Below are 16793 nucleotides of genomic sequence, written 5' to 3'. Positions count from 1 at the left end.
AATGAATATGAAATACATATTGAAAAAAACAAAACAAAAAAAAACACCAAACAAACAACAACAACAAAACAAAAAAAAAAAAAAAAAAAAAAAAAAAAAACAAAAAAAAACCACAACAGTGGCCCTGTTATCAATATCAAGCCAGAACCTGCAGATAGGAAGCTTTAGCTTTTACAAAGTGTAAGACTGAAATGCAACAGACTCATTCACCTGAAAGCCAAGCACTGGAGTTGAAGGTAGGGGGCCAGGGGAGAGTATATAAAAGGCTGAATACACCTAAGAAAATGAAGGTTTCAGGTACAACTTAATTCTGTTATTTCCTACCTGTTGACAACTAATTTCACAACTTAAATACTGTTCTTTTCACTGTACGATTTCGATCAAACCAGTGAAACCAATCTCTCTGTGGCATTAAATTCAGGACCATAAAGCGCTTTACCTCTGAAATGCACTAGATTTTTCTTCCTTCAGTTTGCAGTGTACTTAATGACAAGACTATGGTATCATGTCCAAAGTACAGAAGGGCTTCAGTGAAGCTGTCAGTGAATTCTGGGGACATTTGTTGATAACAAAAGAATGACTGCGTGAAGGGATCACAGTTTCAATTACAGATACTGAAGAGAATATACTGTTAAAATAATGAATACTTCAATTTCCCATCCTTACTCCAAGAGCTTTGATGCTCCAAAGCTACCCCACCACAGCCTTGATGTTTACTCTGAAAAACCTCCTACTACCAGAGACTTCACTTCACAGATTTAAGCTGGCACCAGTTATCTCTCCTCATGCATTCCCAACAGTATCCTTGTCAGGCAGCTCCCTGTCACCCACAGTTTCCAGTTCCTTTTCTGTTTTTAATTCTTCCCACCACCTGAGTATGCAAATCCTTGCCCAGTTTCACTGGTTCCCACCCCAAACGGGCATTCCTCACAGTTTCATTTCAAGGCTCTTCATTCAAGTCCACTCTCCTGCAGTATTTCCAGCAGTCTTCCCAAACCACAGCAAAGCATTAACCACCCAGATCCATAGCTGCTCTTCAGCACACTGTTGACAGCTACGAACCCTGCAGCAATGCAAGGATACACAAAGACAAAATTGAGGAGAAAAAGATGAAACCAGAAACAGATGAGCTGCGAGTACAACATTGTACCAAGCACTTGCTAGGGGTCATGTGGCAAAAATACAACCTGAATTGTTGACTATATGCCATGTAAACAGAACCAGGCTCACATAATCTATATGGGAGCAGATCCATCAATAATATGATGGGGTAAGTGAATGCAGACACTCATATATCAATTCTTCTCAGAGTTTACCATCTCCTCTGAAAGATTATTTTGCCAGAAGTGAGAGCCTGATACCAGCACCTTGCTGGTGACTCGTTCAATCACTCTTTCCTTTTCTGCCCTTTTGATCTCACAGCAGCTGAAAAGACTTCACCTCACTTACCAAGCTACAGCACTAGACATTCTCCTTCTGACAGTCTTCCAGCAGACTCTCACACCACATTCTATGCTTCTCAACTTTTGCATCAATTCTGCATTAATTGGCAATGTTAAATTTACCATACGGTTCATTCTTACACTCATTTGCTTCCCAGAAAGTGTTGTCTAAACAATTCTGTATCGTTTTCACTCAAACATAATTTTTTCCAAGTAAACAACACCAGCCACATGCAATTGCTTCACTTAAAGGCTCAGTATAATGCATAGTATATAAAGATTATACATACACCTACACAGACACTTTCAGCCATATAGATGTAGCTAAGTGTATATACAGACGTTTATCTGTTTAGGCAGATATAATACTAAGGGTGACAAGCAGATACACTGGGAAATGCCTCACAGTAATCCAGCGGGCACAGTCCACGCAGAACATTTCCTTCACATCTTGGGATGACACAGGTACAGCCAAGGTCTAGTTTGCAGCAAAGTGGAAATGCCACAAACAAAGCCTTGTGCTTCCAGCAGAGCCTTCCGCTCCACTCCTGGTTTCCATGACCCACTGGGGAGCGAGGAGGTGGGGGCAACCACCACAGCCATGGTATTACACGTGGCTCCCAGGCCACGAGGACTCCCGAAACTACCCAAAAACCTCCTCGTAAGCCAGGAGTGAGTGCCCGCAACGATGACAGCCTCTGCCAGCGGTGGGTTTCTTACCAGCTAGATCCAGCGTCCTGTCCACGAAGATGACCGAGGCCTTGTTAGTGGCTGTCCTCCTCCTGTTCCTGGCTGGGGCGTAGCCTGCCAGCTCAGCAGCAACGACCCTGCTGAGGGCCCCCACGGCGAAGCTCTCCTCCCGCAGCCCCAGGGCGGCGAAGAGAGCGTCGAGGTCGCTCACCAGGAGCCGCACGGCCGCCCGCAGCTCGGCAGGCAGGGCGCCCAGCCCTCCCTCCGCGGGGCCGGGCCCTCCGGGGCCGGGCAGGGGCGGGAGGAGCGCGGCCAGGCCGGGCAGCAGGCAGAGCTCCGCCGAGACGGGCGCCAGGAGCGGCGGGCGCCGCAGCACCACCTCGGCGCGCCCGCCCTCGCCCATCCACCGCCGCAACGTCTCCTCCAGCTCGGCCGGCCCGCCGCCCTCCGCCTCGCCGCCGCACACCAGCGCGCAGTGCCGCACGGCGCCCCGGCCCAGCACGCCGCGCACGGAGGCGGCCGCGCCGCCCCGCAGGGCCCCGCTCACCACGAAGACGACGCGGGACGCCGCCGCCGCCGCCGCCGCCACCGCGGGCAGCGCCCTGACGGCCAGCGCTCCCGCTGCCAGCAGCTCGCCCGCCCCGCCGCCGCCCCAGTGCAGCGCCTCGGCGGACGCCGCGTCCAAGAAGACGGCGGCCCGGGGGGCCCTGGCGAGCACGGGCTCCCAGGCCTGCCGGCACACCCGCCGCAGCTCCGGCTCAAGCACCGCCATGGCGGCGGCGGCGGGCGCTGACAGCCCACAACACGCCGCACGTGCCCGGCGCCGCGGGATGACGCGGAGGGTGCGGATTGGCTGGCCCCGCCCACAAGGGAGAGGGGCGGGGCCGCTGTGAGGGGGTGCGGCCGCGGGGAGGTCCCCGGCGCCCGTGGCGGGGTTGATGGCGGCGGCGAGGCCTTTCCTCCCCGCGCGTCCCCTGAGCAGCCGGTGAAGGGCGGCCCGGACAGCGTTCCTGCCAGCCGGTGCGGGGCCTGGTGTCCCCAAGGGGGAGAGTTAGCCTCGGCCAGTGCTCCCGCCCGGCCTGTTCCACCGCGAGAGCAGCAGCGGAGGTACAACTCTGGGAGAAGAGAGGATAGGGGACTGTTCTTTTTGCTGAGAGAGCCGAATTCTCACAAACGCTAAAATGTTTCTCTCGCTTACAGTCTGTGTTAGAAACTGGTACAGTCCGCGGCCCCAGCCAGCACCAGGAGCGACCTCTGAACTCTGACAGTGCAGTTTTCCTGACGTTTTCCTGAAAAGGCAGCGAGCTGCTTTGGTCTTGCTCCTGGTAAATGTTAAAACAATCCAGTGTCACTATTTATGTCACTACCTCCTTTGTGTTGAATCGGTGTATTATCCCGAGAGAACAACTGTTTCGCTGATACTTTTTTAAAAGTACAGCACCACCAAGGTGAAACTTCCATTCCCTGTCCTATAATTCTGTATTTCTTGTGTTAGTATTAACAAATCCAGTGGTTGACAAGCTAGCAACAAGATTCTCTTTTAATAAATGCAACTTTTGTGATACACAGTTGGAGATATATGACAATTTCATTCCATTTCTCCTTTAAAAAACTCTTGACCTCAAAATCAATTTCAAAGCTAACTAGAAAAAAGTGCCATAATAGGCATCTACAAATTCTTCCTCCCAGAGAATGGATGGCTCACTTGCAAGTCTGTGTTCTACATAGTATTTTACTTGAGCAACCTCCTTAGTACAGAATGAGGAGGGCACTTTTTCTAACACAGTGGGATTAACAACAATAATAGAAATGATTTAATTAGTTCATCCACTACCTTAACTGACCTTTGGTCCCTGGCAGATTCAGCTGGTCTCAGAACACCAAAAAACAAGAGTAATGTGGAATCACCAGATTTCTAGTAACGAAATTAAATCCTCTCCTTCCAGTCGGCTCCATGCACATTCATACCTTGATGCATTCTTCCCTTATCCAAATTCAGATTTACATCTTTGTGCTGTTCCAATCTAAGCTGTTATTTTAATTTTAGGGCATAAAACTTTACGATGCTAGGAAAATAAAAAGTTAATAGCCTTCTCAACTATTTTGATTTGGAAAATGAATGCCAAAAAAGGATTGGGGATGGTTAACCAGTGTGCCCCTGGATTTATACACCAGTAGAATTATCTTTCTCTCAGATTGAATTACTTCAGAGATTATGCATCTCTGAGCTTTTGCTTTATGCTTGAGTGCCATGGACTAAAGCTAGATATATTATGGCTTGTCCAACTCTTTAATCACCTTTTTTAAAAGGTTGTGGGTTTTTTTCAGACATTATCAAAACAGCAGATGCTTTTTTAAGAAAAAAAAATGGCTTTTTTACTTTATAAGTACTGTACTGACTGCAACTAGTTCTGCATATGCTAATGTTGAAAAAAAAAAAACAAAACAAAAAAACAGGATTACTAGCCAGAAGAAAAAATGGCATTAATCAGTTTAAAGCACAGTGGTTAAATTACAAAGCAAATTATCCAAGTAGCTTTTACAGCTTATTCTATCCCATGTGCAAATTTACAACTACCATGTTAGCAAAAGAACTGCATTAAAGGGTTCCCACTAACTTGGTATCTTTTTGTGGGTTTGCTAGAGTGTAACCCCTGAGTTAAGATGTTTATGCAGCTCTCAAAGACATCTTCTTCTGTCCTCAGCCTTTTAGCTACTCAGGGCCTTGGGAGAAGCCTTTTCAGGCCCCAACTTGCAGGAGAAACTGCAAGGTCCTTTCCAGGGCCTGGGACTGGTGGGAGTGTTTACCTTTGAGGGCAGGAGTTGAAATGCCATCTTGGGTCATCTTCCAGTGTTCAAGCTGCTCAAGGTGGATATTTATGTGACCAACAGCTCAATGTGATGTCTGTTTAAAGGTTTTGAGGAGGAAAACTGCTTAGAGGATCTGCATTGATGTATTTTAAGAGATTTTATGTTCTACACCTACTCCTGATTTCTCTTTGTGGTGTTTACCACAAACATACTTCCTTTCTTCTGCCTTCTGTCTGCAGTCCAGGGAAACTATTAGAGTTCTACCATGTCCTTTAATAGCAGCCAGAAGTGCACTAGATGGTCAGGAAAATAAAACAGGAATGAAAATGAACGCAGACACTGATGCCCAGTAAGAGATACTACAATACAAATTCACGGTAAAAAAAGTGTCTAGAAATGTTTTGGGAGAAAAACACCTTTGCTGACTCCACTACTTATTGTATAAAAAATGGAATTGCATGATGAAAACCTACTCAATTACACCACATAATTAAGGATTTGTTCATGACACCCGAACATTTAATTTCAGGGGAAAAAAAAAAAAAAAAAAGGCTGTTTGGGAAGGTAGTTTATTCACGTGAACTCCAGTGAAATGTCATGCCACACATGAAACTTTACAACAAGGTTCTCTATGCAGGCAATTCGAAGAATAAGCTTCCCCCACCCAGAGTTGTGATATGTTTATAATACAGTCAAGCCCTCTGGTCTGATTTTTCACAAGCCATCCCACTGTGAAAAGGGGGTCCCTTTTTTAGTTTTCACAAACATCCTAGGATGCCGAAGACCCCATCTGTACACACAACTGGTCAAAACTTGTTTTGACAACAGTTGGTACTTAAATTTTCTCATGAATCTTGCAGTTGTTCATGCAGCATTCATGGATGTAAAGTCAGCAAATCATCAGTAAAAATGGCTTGGTACTTCCCACCACTTTTAAAGTAGAGCAGTTTCTTCACAAAATGCATAGTTGCTCTCTGTAACACTCACAGCACACGATGAATGTTAAACTCTTACTGGAGCTAAAAATAAAATCAGGCAACTTGGAGGGGGGAAGGGGGAATCTACAAAGAGTTGTTAAACCTAAAATATTCCCTCCAGCTGGGAAAGCCCCTGAGCTGAGGGCTAGGACAGTACTAATAGAAGTAGCAGAGTGTTTATCCTGCGGTTACGCTCCCCCCCGGCAGCTGCCATCAGCCGCCAGTAGAAGCACGGCACCGGACTGTACGTGTGTTTGGTCAAGTCCCGCTTCTGGAAATGGGCGAGGATGCCCTAGAAGAGGTCGCCGCGCCGCCGGTGCTCCCTGCCGGGGGGACGGACGGGCGTTTGGGGACGCAGAAGAGCACAAGGACCGCCGAGAGCAGCGGAGACAGAGGGCAGGGAGAGGAAGGGAAGGCGGCTCCGGCAGGCACGCCGCGCCTCGGGAAGGCGCAGCCGAGGTGAGTCCCGGCGACCGGCTGAGCACAGAGCGGGGAACCGGCCGGGGGGGCAGCGGGGCCGGACAGCCCCCGGCCTGGCCGCACGGCCTCTCTCCCCCGGCCCGCTCCCCCTCCGCGGGTAGCCAGCAGGCCCCTCCGCTTCTCCCCACGCGCGGCCCCGCGGGGTGCGCAGAGGGCGCCGGGCCGCGCCCGCCCCCCCCCCCCCCCCCGGCGCCCTCTCCGCCCCTGGCTGCGCAGCCGGGCGCCGCCGGGCCGCCCCCCGCATGCCCGTGCCCAGGGCGCCGCGGGGCCGGGCCGGGCCCGCTTCCTGTGCGTGTCACTCACTCGGCGGGGGAGGGGAAGCGCCGAGCAGGCGGCGGCGGTTCCTCCGCGAGCGGTGGCGTTAGGCCGCCCGCCCGGGAGATCCTAACCCACCTCCCCCTCCACCACCACCACCCCCGGTCGCCGCCCGGTCGCGGCCCGGGGCGCCGGTGGAGGCCCGGCGGTGCTGCCTCAGCGGCGGGAGGCGCCGGCGCCGCCGGGCCCGGGCCCTCGCGTCCCGCGGGGAGGCGGCCATGTCTACCGGCGAGGTGGAGCGGCTGTCTGCGGACCTCGGTGGGGCCGCCGGAGACGAGGAGGAGGAGTGGCTCTATGGCGGTACGGACCTTCCCAGACACCCCCCCCCCCCCAAGCCCACCTCCCCCCCCGCACGCCGGCCCGGCGCTCCGCTCTGCCCCGGCGGAGGCGGGGGGGGGAAGGCGGGTAGGCCGCGGCGTGCTCCGCCTCGCCAGGCCGGCGAGGCCCGCAACCTGCCCGCCGAGCGCGGCTGGCCGGCGGCTGTTTAAAAGGGTCCCCCGTCCTCTCCCCCCCCACCCGCGTCCCACCACCTCCGTGGTTGCCGAGTCCCCTCCTCCTGGCCAGCCCTCCGGCGGTGCCGTCCCGGGCCTGTGCGCGGCCCCCTCCCCCGCGGCGGCAGGCCCGCATGGCACTCCCGGCCCACAGGCACACCTGCGGCGGCCGAGCCTTTTATACCCCCCACTACCCACCCTGGCCAGGCTCCCAGCGTTGAAGTCCCGAAGCAGCCTTAACCTTTCGTGCATCAACTTTATTGACAACTTTCAGGACTTTCTTTACATTCAGATCGTAATGAAACCTGTAAGCTAAACCCTGCCCCTGTACCTGTCAGTACAGTGCACTGTGAGGACTTAGGGGGCTGCTGGGCTGATTTCACAATTGAAACATTATAAAAATGTCTCAGTAGTAAACTGAAGAGTTGCCTAATAAACTGTATGGCAAGATACCTATCATAGTTGGTATTCAGGGGATTTTATTCTTAACTACTGTGTTTCTTTTCTCTTGTGGTAGATGAAAATGAAGCAGAGAGACCAGAGGAAGAAAAAGCTAGGTGAGTATCTTGACAGCTAGAAGTTCTGTAGCATGGCTGCACAAAAACTCTGTTCATTGCATTCTTCCCAGCTGCTTGAAAGACCATAGCACCTTAACATATGCTGGTGTATTTGAAAATCTCCTTAAGTTAGTATGCTTGGTTTGCTAGAACGATGACTTTTTGTGAAATGGTTTTACCTGTGAAATTAGGGTACTTGACTGTTAAAGTTATTTTAAATTTTAACTGTTAGGACTGCAATAGCACCTCACAAAATGACAGCAGGCCTCTTATTTCTGTAATCATTGTGCTTTGCAGTCTTAGTAATGGATCAGAACTTCACTTATTCTAGATAATTTAGAAATTAAAACACAGTCTGTCTCCCAAAGAATCATATCATAGAATGGTTTGGGTTGGAAGGGACCTTAAAGATCATCTAGTTCCAGCCCCCCTGCCACGGGCAGGGACACCTTCCACCAGACCAGGGTGCTCAAAGCCCCGTCCAGCCTGGCCTTGAGCCCTGCCAGGGAGGGGGCAGCCACAGCTGCTCTGGGCAACCTGTGCCAGTGTCTCACCACCCTCACAATAAAGAATTTCTTCCTTATATCTTATCTAAATCTAACCTCTTTCAGTTTAAAATCATTACCCCTCATCCTATCCCTACACCCCTTGATGAAGAGTCCCTCCCCACCTTTCCTGTAGCCCCCTTTAAGTACTGGAAGGCCGCTATAAGGTCTGCCTGGAGCCTTCTCTTCTCCGGGCTGAATGACCCCAACTCTCTCAGCCTGTCCTCATCAGGGAGGTGCTCCAGCCCCCTGGTCATCTTTGTGGCCTCCTCTGGACCTGCTCGAGCAGGTCCCTGTCCTTCTTATGTTGGGGTCCCCAGAGCTGGACACAGCACTGCAGGTGGGGTCTCACAAAAGTGGAATAGAAGGGGAGAATCACCTCCCTTGACTTGGTAAATATACTTATCTTTTTACAGTGTTTAAAATGTACAGATTACAGAAAGATGAACACAAGGAACTAGTGGGGGATTGCCAGCTAGTTTGATGTGCAGGTCGCATAACACATCTGCTTAGGGTTTTGGGGTTGGGTTTTTTTTTTATTAGTAAGAGTATTTGAAAGATATTTAGAACAAGCTTTGGAAGTATTTGAGGGATCCTGCTTGAGTTATAAGGAGCTGTATGAGAGAAAGCACAAAGATGTTCGTTTGAGTATCTAGTTGATGGAGGTTAATAGCAAGGACTAATTGGAAATGGGATTCAGTTTCACATACTGAATGAAACAAGTCTCACAGCTGATAAACTCTGGAAATTGTTGATTGTCAAGAAAAATCAAACAAAGGGGAAACCAATACAAAAAACCATGCAGTGTTATTTTCTATAAATACTTCCGGTCAACTGAGATTTTTTCAATGAGAACTCTTGAATTTAGTTAGCCTTGGTGGACCTCTTGTCTGCAAGCTTGCTCAGTTGAATTGACATCGACTTCTGACATGCACAGTGTGGTACAGCAGTAATGACATCCACCACTTGACTACATACAGTATGGTTTGCAGGAGCTACTAGATGCAATTATTTGATTCTAATTAGTTCTTGTATTAATTGTTTCTTGACACCTTTTCCATGTCACTTAACAGTTTTGTAGACCTCTGTTGCATTTGTCTTGAGTAATTTATTTTCCAGACAAAGAATTCTAATTATTTACTTGCTTTTTATTTGGAAGTTATTCTATATCAGTTGATTCCTTGTGTTCAGTTACCTTTCCTTGGCTTGGTACCCTTTGTCAGAATTACTGTTGTTTAAGAAAATTACTTGCATGGCAACTAAAATAATCTTCAGAAACAATGGTGTTTTACTCCAGTTTCTGGTCAAGAAAGCTTGGCATTTGACTGCCTCCATACATAAGTTATGGACTAAAAAACATAACAAATGGCAGCTTATCCATCTTAGGAGTTGCGTTTGGAACTCTGGAAGTGTGCTGACAGTTTACCTGTTAAGAGTTTTGGTTTCTGGCCTTGTAGTTTTGGCATTCTTCATATATATAAAAATTATGAGGTTTTATTCAGGTTCTGTATCTAGGCGGTCATTTTACTGGTTGATGAAGTGAAATGATCAGGCTTGCATCCTGGGGCTATACCTGGGCTGTGTTGGGGTTTTGGTGCAACACTCATGAGTGAGTATTTTGTCAACAGAAGATGGGATCAAAATCATCATATTCAATAAAATTTGGCAGTTGCTCACTCAGTTTCAGAAATTTCAGTGAAATAATATTGTTTCTAAATTGCTCCTTGCTTTCTCTGCCATTTGTGGTGCAACATCCTAACAGTTAATGGAAATGTGGAAATTAAAATTTTGCTGTGTAAGAAGCAGCAGTAAGTAAGCCCAGTGAGACAGCTCATTTGCATGAATTTGACAGTTCTGGTCATTTGAGATGGACTGGTAGTTTTGAAATTTTTACCTTTTCCAGTCTACAGTTAAAGCATAATTGAATTTATCATTAAATTGTAGCTATTCCATATGGCGGAAGAAAATTTCACAATGCCTGTGTGAGAAGTTTGATTCAGTGCAATATTACATATGGATATTTAAATGTTTTTTCCATTATGTCTTTGGAAAGTGTCAATCTTCAGGGACAAAAAAAAAAAAAAAAAGCTGTTATTCTCCCTTCATATATTATGGAAGATTTCAGTTTGATTTCAAAAGAGGACCCAGGTGTAGTGCCTTATTACTGCCAACTATTCTACAAACATCCACTTACTATGATTTATGATGCTAAATATTATCCTGCTAATACAAAGTTACATTTGTGTAGAAAATTTTTAAAATAAATTACCATTGGTTTTTTTTTGTAATTAATGCAAAAGATAGCTGGAGCTTTGGTTCTTTGCTGGAATGATGTAGCAAGGCATTTTTTTCATCATTAGCTGATATATGTGAAATAATATGTTCATACATACCTGGTTTCACCTTTCACGTTTTCCTGTTTGTTTTTGTTTAAGTGTTCCACCGCCACCTGGAAATGAAGAGGAAGCTGCAGAAAATGGCGTTGTGAAAACGGTAGTTTCAAATGTGTTTTTGAAATACTGCTTTAATTTGTTTTGGTTTATGGGGTATTCTTAGTTTGGCTTGGACTTATAATTAAATTAATTAATGCATAAGTGTATGCCTTTGTTTTTGTTTTCTGAAATGTTTTTGACACTATCTGCAGAAACTCTGTAGAAATTACTAAATTAGGAAAACCAATTTCCAGTTGCAGTCCACTTTTTAAATCTAACACAGAAAATAAATGAATAGTGAAATGAATAGTGTTTCCAGTTTCTTGCAGTGGAAAGACAGTTCTTCAAGACAGCTGTCTTTTCTCAAAGACATCCTTTTCAAAATTATACTCTATTTTTCCTCACTATTAGGAAAATAAAATCCTCTGATCATTTTTCTTTTTTGAACGTGATAAAAATCAGCATTTGCAGAACTATATGTAAATATGGATCAAGAGATGACTTACATGTTGCTTTCAGAGGCAACTTAACAGACTTGGTTGGTAGTAGTCTTCAGTGTTCAGTATGTCTTAACTCCAGTGTTAGTATGATGAAGAAAAGGACTAGGAAATTAAATTTACAGTTGTAATGTTGATAAAAGGCCTCAGTTTGCTGTGAATGGGAACAGTTTAAACCTGTTCTATGACTGAATTGTAATTTTACTTCACTGGGATTTTTTAGCTTATATCTTGCAAGAAGTCTCTTAAACGGTGCAGAAACCATTATCATTATATTTGTGCAAGTTTTAAGGGCTGGCTTCTCTCAAAAGTATATTTTTTCAATAAGTCTAATTACTTATGAAAGAAATTACAACTAATTTAAAGGTGGGGGAAAAAAATTATAAAAGTTTGCAAAACTTTCTTCAGTTGTTTAAAATGAAAAGCTCTTTATTTTAAGTGCCCCAAAGACTTTTTGTGCTAATGCTAATACTGTAAGTGGGCAGTAGATTTAATATGTTAGGTACAAGGAGACAACAGTATACTTTTTTGGACCTGCTGATTTTAAAATATTTCTGAAAAGCCTCATTGGTACAGTTTCCTTGTACTTGCATATCTTTATATTTTTCACCTATATAAAGTCTAGCATTGTTAGGATATCATCAGAACATTTCCAGAAGATTGGTAACATCATGGTAAAAGGCACACGTGAAAGGTCACCAGCAACCTAGAAAAATGGATGGTGTTCAAGTTGGTTGAATAAGAAAATGTGAATATTTCTGTGAGGAGGGAACTAAGAAATCATTGTAAGTGAAATTGGGTTTGGTTGAAAAGGTACATGCTCCAGACAAAATTTTATTTTCTGTTCGATATATTTGTAATGGTTCTTCACTGTGTGGGTTGCCTGGTGTGTGAGAGAGTGATGAACTTGTACTTTCCAGCAGTGGGGCGTTGAAAGGTTGGTTTGTGTCTTCAGTTGCATTTACAGAATACTGATCTAGATTCCCCCCCCCCCCCCCACCTTAATTAGACTCTTAATTGTCATGTAAATTGTGTTAATGTTGTATAGCAAGGATGAACTGCACTCCAACATCTTATATTCTGTGCAGCTGTTTATTTTTGTCTCATTTATGTACCAGGCCGGTTAATAAATGGTATCATAGATAAGGGCTAGAGCTCAGCTGTGCTTGGGTATCTGAAGGTGACCTGGACAGAATCAACTTGGCTTAGGTATGTTCAGCCTTTTGCTGAAGGATTCAACAGGTATATGAATAAGGGTGACCTAGTTGATAAAGTTCACCTAGATTCCACAAAGTTTTTGAAGAAGTTCCTCACCAAAGGCTTTTAAGACAACTAAGCAGCTATAGGATGAGTCCCACATGGATAATTGATGTGTAAATGAAAACAGAGGGTAGGAGTAATGGTTCAGTTTTCACCGTGAAGGAAGGTCACCTCCAGTGGGGATTCTCTGGAATGTTGTGCATAACCGGTGCTGTTTAATGTGCTTATAAATTACTTGGGAAAGGGGTAAGTTGTGGGATCACAAGTTTTGTGATGTTACAAAGCTATTCAAGATATTAAGAGCAAAGACTGTCTGTCAAGAACTGACTGGTTAATAAATGGTTGTTGAAATTCCGTATAGAAAAAGAAGAGTGATGTTCATGAGAGGAAAAACAGGTTTACGAGTAAAATGGTCTCCGAGCTGATCATTACTATTTAGGAGGGATGCACTGTGTAGAAAGATCCATGAAATTGATGGTTAAGTTCTTGTCTGGAGTCTAAGAAGCAGTTAAACCTTGGGATGTAGCAGAATATGAATAGAGAAAAAATGGAAGATATCATTATACTATAAAATCATGGTTCAGTTGCACCCTGATTTCTGTGTGCTGTTCCATTCCTGTCATGTTTTAGAGGCTTTACTTCAACTGAAAAAGGTTGGGAGAAGAAGAGCAGCAAGAGTAATCAAGGTAGCTTCTATACAAGGAATGGCTAAGTAGGCAAGGACTTCTCAGCCTGGAAGACGTGCAGACCTGGGGTATGATGGAGGCTAACAAAATCATGTATGGGGACTACAAATAAGGATTGATTCCTCACAATCCCTTTCATATGACAACTGGAACTGTTAAATGAAAGTCATAGGAGCCAGGGTGAAAAACAAATAAAAAAGTTTGGATCTTCATGCAGTAGACAGTGCTATGGAACTCCTTGCTAAAGGGTGTCACTGATGGGAGTTTATATGAGTCCAAGCGAAGTCTGGGTAAGAACCTGAGAGAAAGATCTATCGGGTGTTACTAAATAGGCAAACCATGTCTTAGGAAATGGCCTGAGCTGATAATAATCAGCAGCTGGAAGAGCTTTAGGGAGGAGCATCATTTGTGTTTGCCCTGTTTTCTTCTCTCTGTGGTCTCTGGGGGAGAAAATCAAAACAAAACACCAAACATGCAAAATACTGAACTAGATGAACTCTTGGTATGAACTGGCACGACACTTTTATTTACAAGCAAGCTTGAATGCTATGGGATGGAACAGCATGCAGTGCGTTCTTGTTTCTGTTTTTTCAGCCTGTTCACTGAAAAATCTCAAGTATTTTATATAGTTCACTAATGTTAGGAACTGCATAGATTTCTCTGAAGCACAGTGTTCATCTACAACTGGAAAAACATTTAGTTGGGTTACTCTAGATATGTAATTGAGGATGGCAAGAAGCTAGTCTTGCATACCTTTTAAGTTCTTTCCTGAGTGACAAGGTAAAGAGTAGAACTGGTGTGTATGAACTAGATAAAGGGAAGAAGGATATTAGATAGTGGAAACTATTTTATGCTTACTTAGGAACTGTCATGTTTCAGAAACAGAGTTTAGTATGAAAGATACTTAGCTATTTTGTTCCAGGTGTTTCAGACACTTGTAGCATTTCAGCAGATGAGCCTTCTGAATTAACGCTATTCAGTTCTGAGGGCTAGGAAAAGGAGAATTTTCTTCTTTCGAAGATTTCTAGAATGGATAGTTTTATCTGGATTATTTTTCCACTGTAAAGGTAAGTGACTGGTTTTTGTCTAAGCAATGACTTTTTCTTTCGTAGAAGGTGGCAGAGGCTGATGATGACAGTGATAGTGATAGTGATGATGATGAAGATGATGTTCAAGTCACCATAGGGGATATTAAAACAGGAGCTCCACAGTATGGGTAAGTTACTTGCAAATGTTAACTGGGGGAACTTTCAAGATTACATTTAATTATCAATTCAGGCTCTTTAATACTTGTCAGTGTCAAATCATTCGGCTCTTTAACAAAGTTTTTAATGATATAATGACTTGAAAACAGAAAAGTGAAATGAAATCAATGAAATGTCTTAAAGGAAGAGCTATTGTACAAGTTAATTTTTGTTTCAGATTTTGAGAAATAATTGTATTAAGTTTGTAAAGTAGAGAATTGTTTTTTATTATGGAATAGCTATGTTATGTAGTGTTTTTAGTGTCGTTATTGTGATGATGACGTTTTTGTTGCAAATGGTAGAGTGATAGGCACAGAGAACATTAGAAACATTTGTCCTTGCTCCTGTTTGTAGTAGATACAGTTCTAATTAGACCTCTATAGTTTCAATTCCTGTTGATGTTCTCAAATAAGATTTTAATGTACTTCAGGATGGAGCTGCCAGTCTCTGGAGATAATTTCTCAAAATCATGGTTTAGGCATTTGTACCATATGAGAATTTTTTTGCTACTATTATTGCCCCATATTCCTTCTTTCTTGATAAAGGGCTAGTTTTTCACTGAATGCTTTTGAACTGTGTTAATTTTACCCCAAATAATGAAATACTATTTTTCATTATGTGGAAGTTTTCTGAGGGAAGTGGTTTGCTTGTTTGTCTTGGCAATCCTTATGTTTTTATGCTTATTAAAACCGGAGTTACTAGGGCATCATTTCTTAATAGAATTATGACAAGTCTGCAGGTAGGTCTGACTCATATATATTATTGTGTTCTTAACTTTAGAATTCAGGTGATCTACTCGTTTTTGAAACACAGTATTTTTGAACTTTCAGTATTTCATATCCTGAACTAACTGTGCGAATCAATGTAACGTGAAAAGTAGCAAGTATTTCAGTTCTTCATTTGTCTGTTTTCAGTAACTTGCAGTATGCTTGTGGTATAGGCAGTGACCTCAAATTTTGTGAGACTAAAGCAAAACTAGATTTATATTCTCAGTGGATTTGCTGGTGCTCCTTCCATGGATACAGAAAACAATGAGCAGATGATCCTAAATCTAATTGGAGTAGAAAGTTGTATGTAGAAGTGGTTGTTTTCTGAAAAACCTTTTTTCTGGACAAATTGGACAGAAAGTTCATGGAAGGGCAGTAATCTAAAACAAACTCAACATTACAGTTCATTTTAACTTAAGTGTAACAAGTTTTTTTTATAGGATTAAATGGTTTTTCATATAGTAGTCAACTGCTGTTTAAAAAACCCCTTAAGATCTGTTTGACAAAGTCATGCACAAATACAGCATGGCAGATCAGAAGGTTGGATATTTTGTGTTGGTTTTATGCTATTGTAGCACTTGAATGAAAACTAAAACTGCATGGAAGTGATACCTTAAACTGTACACTGCCTTCTAATTATATGCTAATCTAATTATGTTTATGGGTGGATACCACCTGTGAGGATGAGCTATATTGCACGCAAATGGGAGTGAAAGCTAGCTCTTGGTGTTCCAAATGAATAATACTTGTAGTTCCTAAGGTAGTTAAAACAGTTCAGTGTCTATATTTGAGTGCATTTTTATAAAGAAAGCTCTCAAGTATTTTAGAAAGTGAAATGTTACATACCTTTCTGTTGTTCATAAGGATAGGTGATTGCTAGAAGTACTTTGAAACAGACAGCTTTTCAGTCATGGTAGATAAATGCTTGTGTTTCCCACTTCTGTACAGATTAAGTGGAATAATTATAAAAAGAAAAAAGGATCTGTCAGCGCTTTTTTTTTTTTTTTTTTTTTAATTTTTATTCTAATCCCCAGAGTGTCATCTGTATCCCTAAATGAACTTCATTTTTCCTTTCTCTCTTCTGGTTCTGTCCATTCTTGTTTCTATCAAGGTCTTTATCCTTTCAACTCAGGAAGAGTGACTGGGACTTGCTTCACAACTGTTTATTAGTTGGAGAAGTTGCTACTGAGCATAGAAAGGTATACTCTCTTCCTCCTAGGCTGATCTCTTTACTTTTACAGTGTTACCAGCTTGGAAAACTAGAGATTCAAGATGGCGATTGAGCCTGGGTCCAGTTTGTTTCTGGATCTAGCTAACTCTTGTTTTGTGTTTTCTTCTGTTTTAAGAGTTTTCTCAGTCTAATTCAGTTTTTTGTTAATTTCTTTAAGTTATGGAGCAGCACCTGTGAATCTCAATATTAAGACAGGAGGACGAGCTTATGGATCTTCTGGTAAGAAAATTTACACAGTAATAGTAGTAAAAATGCAAAAAATGTTTGATTGTTTTGGATGAAGAAAATAATTTTCACTTCTAAAACTTTTTAATAAATTGAAATCTGACTTTTTATTTCTATTTTGTGTGTTACATTTGGTAGAGACA

General features: G+C 43.6%; 2 protein-coding genes and 1 long non-coding RNA gene across 12 annotated transcripts in view; 1 reads left to right on the top strand and 2 right to left on the bottom strand.

Moving 5' to 3' along the window:
• SCFD2 (sec1 family domain containing 2) overlaps nt 1–2934 on the bottom strand; it is a gene marked incomplete at its 5' end in the record, with an annotated part of 210800 nt that extends 207866 nt beyond the window's left edge. Inside the window, one exon of the mRNA XM_032999174.2 lies at nt 2163–2934. Coding sequence (XP_032855065.2) covers nt 2163–2934 — 772 coding nt within the window. The remainder of the gene's footprint in view (nt 1–2162) is intronic.
• Nucleotides 2935–5496: 2562 nt separating this feature from the next.
• LOC122154870 lies at nt 5497–7350 on the bottom strand. The gene is made up of 2 exons (XR_006167008.1): nt 7246–7350; nt 5497–5917 (listed from the first exon to the last, which is right to left on the bottom strand). It is a non-coding gene; the product is annotated as an uncharacterized LOC122154870 (long non-coding RNA).
• Nucleotides 6247–16793, top strand: part of FIP1L1 (factor interacting with PAPOLA and CPSF1) — a 45262-nt gene continuing 34715 nt past the window's right edge. For 2 of the 10 annotated variants that reach the window (XM_032998992.2, XM_032998989.2), the window contains exons 1-5: nt 6628–7015; nt 7724–7763; nt 10744–10801; nt 14296–14399; nt 16583–16644. In XM_032998992.2, coding sequence (XP_032854883.2) covers nt 6934–7015; nt 7724–7763; nt 10744–10801; nt 14296–14399; nt 16583–16644 — 346 coding nt within the window. In that variant the 5' untranslated portion in view covers nt 6628–6933. Of the gene's footprint in view, nt 6380–6627; nt 7016–7723; nt 7764–10743; nt 10802–14295; nt 14400–16582; nt 16645–16793 lie in introns of those variants that run through there. The other 8 variants (XM_032998996.2, XM_032998995.2, XM_032998998.2 and 5 more) reach the window with 7 other exon arrangements.

Source organism: Tyto alba, unplaced genomic scaffold (genome assembly GCF_018691265.1).
Source record: "Tyto alba isolate M040663 unplaced genomic scaffold, T.alba_DEE_v4.0 Super-Scaffold_6, whole genome shotgun sequence".
In the NCBI taxonomy this organism is placed as follows: Eukaryota; Metazoa; Chordata; class Aves; order Strigiformes; family Tytonidae; genus Tyto; species Tyto alba.
Note: the sequence above shows the minus strand (reverse complement) of the source record. Positions and strands in the feature narration are given on the sequence as shown.